Here is a 9,528-nt window from a genome sequence, read left to right on the forward strand (position 1 = left end):
GAGCTAGTGAGGGGAAAAAATCATTATCTTACAAAAATCAGATCGAGTGCACGGAGTTCCATATACAATATCGCGAATGTCCACACACTCTTGTTATTTGAGATTATGAGTTTTCAGATTGATCTGACAGATTGCATACAAGTGTTTTTTTAAGATTATGAATTTTAAGACTGTCTGTTGCCGGCCTTACTGCTTGTCATTTTGACATGGTTGTAGAGTGGCCTAGGGTCCCAATTCCCAATTGGTTGACTGTCCATACAAGCCGATTCCCACCGGCTTGCCTAAAATTGATTACCTACTAGTAAAGTACCTAATGTTGAAGGTAGGTTTCTTTTTGCTTTGGTGTTACCTAGCAGAAATTTTCACCAGCCGCCACTGCTGTACATGGAAAAGAGTAGAAATGGTCCTATTTTTTTTTTATCATAGCAACACCTCAAAGAAAAGTGACTCCATAGTTGCCACATGCAAAACGGTTTACATAGACAGTGGCGCCCTCTATTGTCTACTCTTTTATGCCAGGCTGTTCACCTTTCCCGGGCTCAAAATCAAATGACAAGCTGTCCCCTAATAAGGCAATTCTCCTGTACTATGCTCAGGTGCATGGAATATTTATAATAGCTCCGTCATAGTCTTGACATCACGTAGTTAGGCTGAAACAGAAAAAAAACATGTAAAATAGTACATTACGATACAAGTGCGAAAAAAGGGAAGTTCGAAACGAGTGGCGATAAATTAAAACACGGCCGAAGGGAGTGTTTTCAATCGACACGAGTTACGAACCTTTTCGCACGTGTATCGTACGACGTTTTTTCAGTACAGATGGCCCCCCGAAGTTTCGATCTGACATATAATGAACCACTTCTCGCACTAGTGCGTAAAAAAACACCATCTGTACTGAAAAAAATTTGCAATTGTTCTGACAATTTGGCCTATATTGATAACGTGATATGTTTGGAAATTGTCAATTATTAATATTAGCACCATCTAGCTGAGAATCAATTCGCCAACAGACTGTTCCGCAGTTTGGCGAAGTTATTTTGGTAAGTTTGGTAGTTTGGGTTGGTAGGTTTGGTAGGTTTGGTAAGTGTTTTGTCTTACTTAGCAATAAAAAAAAACCGGCCAAGAGCGTGTCGGGCCACGCTCAGTGTAGGGTTCCGTAGTTTTTCGTATTTTTCTCAAAAACTACTAAACCCATCAAATTCAAAACAATTTTCCTAGAAAGTCTTTATAAAGTTCTACTTTTGTGATTTTTTTCATATTTTTTAAACATATGGTTCAAAAGTTAGAGGGGGGGGACGCACTTTTTTTTCCTTTAGGAGCGATTATTTCCGAAAATATTAATATTATCAAAAAACGATCTTAGTAAACCCTTATTCATTTTTAAATACCTATCCAACAATATATCACACGTTGGGGTTGGAATTAAAAAAAATATCAGCCCCCACTTTACATGTAGGGGGGGTACCCTAATAAAACATTTTTTTCCATTTTTTATTTTTGCACTTTGTTGGCGTGATTGATATACATATTGGTACCAAATTTCAGCTTTCTAGTGCTAACGGTTACTGAGATTATCCGCGGACGGACGGACGGACGGACGGACGGACGGACGGACGGACGGACGGACGGACAGACAGACATGGCGAAACTATAAGGGTTCCTAGTTGACTACGGAACCCTAAAAAACCAACACTGTCTAGTCTACCATAGATTTTTTTGATGGTTCCGAGGTAGTTTTATTTGACGTTCATATGCGCATTGTAATATGCCTACTTGAAAAATAAATATTTCATTTTCATTCCATTTTCATATGTTTTTTTCTCAGACTTTATCTGTCTATACAAACTTATACATGTCTTTGATCTTACCGAAACAAACCAATAGGAGTCCTTAAAAAATATCAGTCTGCCGATGAACCCCATTTCACTCTCCGGAGCTATAGTGTGCAGATGGAGGTGCTTCACACTCCGGAACGGTGGCCAGTGGTACCCAAACCGGGCCTCGTCTTCCGACAGGCTGTTCTTGGACAACATCTCTTTGGCTATGGTTAGCAGCTTTTCAACTGGAATAAATGAAGTAATGGGACTTCCGGTTCGAATCCGTCTTAGCGGTATCGTGTCGAGAATAATATCTCCTTCTTTTGCTCATTAATGTTGTTTAAAGTGTAATATCGATAAAGGGCAAAGTTGTATTTTAACGCCGAGTGTGGAATTGAAAAAGCAAGTGAAAGGATTCTATAGTAGAACCACGAGCGAAGCGAGTGGGTCGAGAATAGAATCCTGAACTTGCGAGTTTTTTAACACACGAGAAGTAAAATACATTTGCACCCGAGTGTAACACAAAACTTTTCCCCTCACTATAGCGAGGAAACTACAACGCAAAAAATGCGTTTATCACTGCTTCCAGTAGTTCCACAGGTGGTAAATCATCTTTATTACTAGATTCACTTACTTTTATCAATTTTACAGCAGTTAATTTGACTTTATTCAAGGTCAAATTACTTTACCCACTAGTAGATAAAATGCGTTTTTACCCGCTGGTATTAAAGGACAAAACACGTGTTTCCGAGCTAGTGAGGGGAAAATAATGTTATAGTGAGAAGCTGATGAAGAATTAATCTCGAAACGCGTTTAGCCACTTTTTTGTCGTCAACGGCCGATAGTCCACGTGCCCTTGTAAAATCTAGCTATCAATTTACAAGTGCCAACTATCGAACACTGTCGTACATGGTAAGCTCAAGAAGGCTTTTGTGGGTACTCAAACAATGATATACAAATACTTATATACAAAGAATACATCCATTAAGCTAGGAACACACTACGCGGACGTCCGTCGTGAATCGACCGCGGACGGGAATCTGGACAATGGAAATACACATAGCCGTGCAAACTATCGGTCGACGGACGTGGACGTGGCCTTGAGCGCACGGACGTCCGTTCGAAATCCGGCTCGCTGGATGTTTTGTTCCGTGCACACTGTTCGGTCGCGGTCGCGGTCGTTTTACGACGGACGTCCGCGTAGTATGTTCCTAGCTTTACTCCGGAACAAATATCTGTGCATATGTGATATATAATATACATACAAATACCTGAATAGACATAGAAAGAGTTTGTGATACATATATTTATCCATACTAATATTATAAATGGGAAAGTGTGTGTGTCTGTTTGTTTGTCCGTCTTTCACGGCAAAACGGAGCAACAGATTGACGTGATTTTTTAAGTGGAGATAGTTGAAGGGATGGAGAGTGACATAGGCTACTTTTTGTCTCTTTCTAACGCGAGCGAAGCCGCGAGCAAAAGCTAGTTATGTTATGTATAAAAGAAAATGGTACTGATGGTAGTGTTTAGAAAAAACGGTGAATGTATTTTTTTGGTTGAATTTGTTTTTTAATCATAGGTTTCTGCTGACTGTATTTAGTCAGTGCCTAGTTTTTTAGTTTTACATTATGTATTTTTCTGTATCTTACCATAGAGGAATAAGTTAATGAAGAGTTGTAACTCCATACATCAGTGAATGCGGGTTATTTGTATAGGCATAGTTAAGTGACATCTAGTGACAATCAAGCGTCAATCACCTCAATTAGCATAAATTATCAGTACTGCTACTTGTCAATAGCTCTTGTGACGAACGAAAAGCCTAATGCTCACCAATTTTTAGCTAATATTACAATAGTATTAATCAGTATTCTGTTTTCAATTCTTTCTGCTTGTAATATAAGTTGTAAACTGTTCTAATATTAAATTTTTGGCAGACGCGACACAGTTGCCACTTAGTATCGAGTACTGATCATTTACGCTGTTTGAAATCAAAATCAAAAAATCAAAATCAAAATAATTTATTCAGCAAATAGGCCACAGGGGCACTTTTACACGTCACATGTACATAGGTATTTAAAAAAATATTTAAAATTGAGTTGAAATTACAATTGATACTATTATATACTAATTCTAAGTTCTAACTAAAGTTAACTCTATACAATTAATTAGAGATGTAGAAGGTCTCTAAATGTCGAATTACAACCAAGAACTACACTAAATTTTAATATAAAAAGTACAAATACAAAAAAAAATAGTCTAAAATTACTTTAGAGGTGCAAATGACTCTAAATGTCACAACTAAAAATAAAATGTATATCTACTTAATCTAATTCTCCTTAGAGATGTATATGGTCTCCATGAGTCAAAATCATATATTAAGGAAACAAACGACAACCGAACAAAGTGTCCTAATTTAATAAAAATTAGAATTAAAGTTACTAAGTTATAACAGCCCCAGTAAGCTTAAACAGACCGGTCTTCACAGACGGCACCCGTTCACGAGTATGACGCATATCTCAGCCATCGCCTCCCTCAACCTTTATTCGGGAAGGTGGCGACCCGATCAACGACGCCACCGCAGCAAAGACTTTTAAGTGTGCATGACATGTTTAAGCTGCCAGGCTAAATTAAATATTCAAATAATAAAACATAGCTGTAAGACACTATATTCTGTGCTCGTATGTTACAAAGGAAGGAAATATAGATTTATACAATAAAATTAAAGTAAGATAAACATTAAACATTAAACACATAATCTTGGAGATGTATAAGGTCTCCAAGTGTCCACAACTAAACTTAAATAAAAACAATATAATCAGACGAGAATATGTTCTCATACGTCAATTGAACACTAGTATGCTTAATTACACAATGCAGAGAAAATGAAAAAATATATACGACTTCATTCATCTATTGACAAGCAACCACCTTAAAGGCATCCCTATCATCTATAAAATCCTTCACAGTGTAGTACGCCTTACATAACAACAAACGCTTAATGCGTGCCTTAAATTTGTCAAATGGCAAATCCACTATATCGGTTGGTACTTTGTTATAAAAACGTGTACAGTTCCCGACGAAAGACGTACCAACCTTACGGAGACGGTGGGCGGTCACAGCAAGTTTATGTTTGTTCCTTGTGTTATAGTTATGGATGTCACTGTTAAGCTTGAATTCGTGGATATTTTTCCGAACATACATAATATTTTCGTATATGTATTGAGAGGCAACGGTAAGGATGTTCACCTCTTTGAATTTTTCTCTTAAAGATGCTCGACCGCCCAATCCGTAGATTGAACGGACAGCTCGTTTTTGCAGCACAAAAATAGCCTGAATGTCTGCAGCTTTTCCCCATAACAGGATCCCATATGACATAACACTGTGGAAGTAGCTAAAGTATACCAGCCTGGCCGTCTCTACGTTTGTTAGTTGTCTGATTCGCCTTACTGCGTAAGCTGCAGAACTAAGTTTGCCAGCTAAAGTGGCTATATGTGCATGCCATTGCAGTTTTGAATCCAAAGTGACTCCAAGGAAAACCGTTCGATCTTCAAATTCCAGCGTTTCACCTTTCATTTGGATCTTACTGTTATTTACCTGCTTAACGTTCGGAAGCGCAAATCTGATGCACTTGGTTTTCTTGGCGTTTAGAAGTAAGTTATTCGCCGTAAACCAGTCTGTTATGCTAGACAGTGCATCGTTGATGTTATCGAAGCTGCTTTCCTTTCTGTCAACTTTGAATATAAGAGAAGTGTCGTCAGCAAATAACACTATATCATGTTTATCTTGCACTAGTTTCGGTAGATCATTAATGTATACTAAGAACAGGAAGGGACCGAGAATTGAACCTTGAGGCACTCCAAGTGCTACCGGTGAACCTGCTGATTGAGTCCCATTGATAACAACTCGCTGAGTTCTGTCGGAAAGGTACGATGAAACAAGGTCAAGGGCAGCAGCTTTAACCCCATAGTGGCTCAATTTTCTCTTTAAATTCTCGTGATCAACGCAATCAAAGGCCTTTGATAGATCACAGAAAATTCCAACAGCATCTTGAGCTCTTTCCCAGGCGTCAAAGATGTGTTTTAGAAGTACCACACCGGCATCAGTAGTTGAACGACCTCTGGTAAAACCAAATTGATTATTGTCAAGCAATTTATTTCTGTTAAAGTGAGACAACAGTTGATTAAGAATAAGCTTCTCAAAGACCTTACTTAGCGCTGGTAATATTGAAATAGGTCTAAAGTTGGTCGGGTCTGATTTCGTTCCTGATTTAAACAGCGGGATAATTTTGCTGTGTTTCATAATATCAGGAAAAATGCCAGTTTCAATACATCTGTTGAAAATCTCAGCTAAATAGGGTGCAATTGATTCTACTATTGAGTGTAATACTTTAACTGACAAGCCCCATAGATCTTCAGTTTTCTTTAAATTTAAAGATCTGAACGTTTTAATAACTATGGTCGGAGTAACATAAGAAAATGTGAATATTTCTGAACATTCTTCTACATTAGCTTGCAGCATTTCTTCAGCGACAATTGGCGATGAGTTAAGAGACTTTGTTGTCTCTGCCGGTATATTCGAGAAAAATCGCTCGAAGTGATCTGCCACTTCACGGTCGGAACTTACTAAAGTATCAGCAACTCGTAGGTTGTAGTGCCGTTCTTTTATTTTACGCTTTCCTGTTTCACTGCTGATCACTTGCCATGTAGTTTTAACTTTATCGCTGGAATTTAAGATCTTTTTGGATAAATAATCAGCTTTAGCGGCGACACACATCCTTTTAAAAGATTTCGAGAAATTCGCGTGATTGTCGCTAGATGTCACTTAACTATGCCTATACAAATAACCCGCATTTACTGATGTATGGAGTTACAACTCTGCCCTTATTTATTCCTCTATGATCTTACTAACAATGCTAATAAGATTTTATGGACCTGTAGTCTGAAATGTTTTTTTTTTTTTGCTTCATGAATTTGATAAGCTTACAATTGCAATGTTATCAGAGCTATGTATCTCAGATAAGAAAGCAACCACATACAGTTATCTCTGTGCACATTAAAGAAGGCAATCAGGTACAGTCAACCAATTGGAACCCTAGGCCACTGTAGAACTATGTCACAGTGACGTTATAAATCAGATTGTAAGAAAACTCTTACTGCTTGTCATTTTGACATGGTTGTAGAGTGGCCTAGGGTTCCAATTGGTTGACTGTACTTAAAAAGATCGGGGTCAGTTAGAGCACAGTATAATAAAGAGTAATATCGTATACTATGGTCACTACCGCTCCCCGCTGAAAGTGCCACCCACTCCCTCTCGGTTACCTCACGTCAAAAACGCGAACAGTCGACCTGTCATATCTCACTCATACAAGCATAGTACGCGTTCACCTACACGAGCAGAGGCGGCTCGCGGCTGTAATTTGTGGGTGTTCACCCAAATAATCATCGTAAGGCCCAAGGTCCTACATGTATGTAGCCTACATAACATAATCAACAAATATGAATTATGAATTATAAGTTTAAATTTCAGTGAAAAATATTCTTTATTTAGTTTATATAGCTGCCCAGCTTCAGGGTTAATAACAGTAAAACATAAAAATGAATAGACGAAAACTGCAGTTCATTCAGTAAATGAATGCGGGATTGTGAATGTTTTTTTTTATTTTCATCGAAAGATGTGATAAGTCACTGACGGTCACTATCGGTCCATGCAGACTCACCACCTCCGCCGTCCGCGCCCGCTCCATATAAAAGACACGGAAAGCAAAACAGTTTGTCACTTTTTTCACATCCACATAACCACGGTGTTTTTTCATACTGTTCCGTTTTAAAAACACGTGTAAAATTTTGGTTTTTGAAAAAACATATTTGCGTAAGTTTAAGGTCGGGCCGCGGTGGTCCTTTAGCTTTTAATTCTAATCGCGTTGCAAAAGTTTTTTCACACTCTTTTATAAATGTCACATTGTATCCATCCGTTCTCACACACTTGCAATAAAAACAATTCAAACGGTTTCAAAATAAGGCAAAATTGTATTCCCGCGCGTGCCTTAAAATAAAACTTGTTTATCTATTGTTTACTAACAATTAACAAAATAGCGCGCGAAATACGCGGCTCGCGGGTGATCGCGACGCATTTCGCGCCTGCGCGATGCAACCGAGACGGTAATCAAGGACAAACCCACAGACCTATATCGAGATAGAAGGAAAAAGCTTGGCGGTTGACAGGGAGACCGATCGTGTAACATTTCGCATTTATTGGTGTTCTTATTATGATTGGATTATCCTAGTTAATTATTAATGTAGTTTAGAATATTTATAATATAAGTTAGTTTAAGATTTTTGCATGAATGTATTTGTAATTTAATTTGTGTTGCATACTTTTTAATCTGTTGAATAAATAGATAAATACTTGATACCACAAATGTGAATTGACTCGACAGTTTGAATTCATGGCTTATTTTTACATCGCTCGTACTCTAATAAGAACAAATCAATTTATTTTCATTACAATCAATGTAATGAACACATTATTCTAGCATTTATTTCATGTTTATAGGTCGTTTGTTTTGAACGCACGCCAAATCGAGCTCGTCAAATTAAAACCGTAATGGAAAACTAATTTTGACATCCAATCGTCGAGCAGACTGCCGTTCGCGGTACTAAATATGATACTTTTTCTTTCTATCTTGATATAGCTCTGTGGTCAAACGTCCCTAGGAGCGGCGCTCCAGATTTACCTAATATTTCATACATAGTCTTCTGTCTCACGCGCGGAGCTATGACTAAACTTCTCTTTCGCTCTTACTGAATTTCGTATTAGAGAATGTACTGAATATTTCTCCATAGGAGCGCAATTCAAAGCGCTCCGTTGAGCGCGGTGCGTATGAAATTGTATAGGAAGGGAATTGGCGGATTAATATAGACTGTATAATGAACTTTTAAGAAATATAAGTAATTGTTTGATTGGACTTTTTTGCGATAGTTTTTATATAGTATAATACATTAATTTGAGGTACCATAATTGATGTATTACTATAGTTTAATTGTGATTATTTTTGGGAGTGCACCGCACAAGCGCACTTTAGGGCAAGCCGCTACTGTACACGAGCTTAGACTGTGTGCTAGGAACGCGCCTCTTTCATATATTTGATCGCCAGTGTCCGAGGTGTGGTTAGAGTAGCTACCTAGTTCTTCACGAAAAATAAGCACAATGTTTATTTATTCACCAAAAATGCCCTACAAAAGTAACTAACTGACTTACCTAAGTCTTTATCAGCTGCTGTTAAGGCTTTAACGTCTTCTATATGTCTTTTTGGAATGGTCAAAATGTGGAAACGACTTGCTGGTTTTATGTCGCGAAAAACGCAAACGTCTTCATCTTCGTATAGTATTTCTGTGTTTTCTAGCTTGTTAACAATATTACAGAATATACAAGCTGATCTAGATGGGGCTTCGGGGGCTGCTGCCGCCATTTTTAATAGAATATTGGTGTAAATCTGTAAATTCAGTGTTTACGATTCAGTCTTCAGACAATTTTGACATTTTTGACATTGACAGTGACAGCTGACAAATAAAAGTGACGTTTAGAAAAGCTATTTGAGCAAGTTTTTAAAACGCTTTATTACATGCCATCTTAGTTTGGCGTCTGGTCTCTAGATGGCAGCACTTATAATAATAATAATAATAATCTTTATTGCGACCATGGTATTTGA

At 37.8% G+C, this 9,528-nt stretch overlaps 1 protein-coding gene across 1 annotated transcript; it reads right to left on the bottom strand.

The window, feature by feature from the left end:
• Nucleotides 1-309: 309 nt before the first annotated feature.
• On the bottom strand, nt 310-9,326 carry LOC125239298 (adenosine 5'-monophosphoramidase HINT3-like). Its single transcript, XM_048146840.1, has 3 exons — nt 9,078-9,326; nt 1,869-2,062; nt 310-650 (listed from the first exon to the last, which is right to left on the bottom strand). Exons 1-3 carry the CDS (start codon nt 9,286-9,288, stop codon nt 624-626), a joined length of 432 nt encoding a protein of 143 aa, XP_048002797.1. The 5' UTR covers nt 9,289-9,326; the 3' UTR covers nt 310-623.
• Nucleotides 9,327-9,528: the final 202 nt, after the last annotated feature.

The sequence above is a fragment of the Leguminivora glycinivorella genome, chromosome 25, assembly GCF_023078275.1.
Source record: "Leguminivora glycinivorella isolate SPB_JAAS2020 chromosome 25, LegGlyc_1.1, whole genome shotgun sequence".
NCBI classification, from domain to species: domain Eukaryota; kingdom Metazoa; phylum Arthropoda; class Insecta; order Lepidoptera; family Tortricidae; genus Leguminivora; species Leguminivora glycinivorella.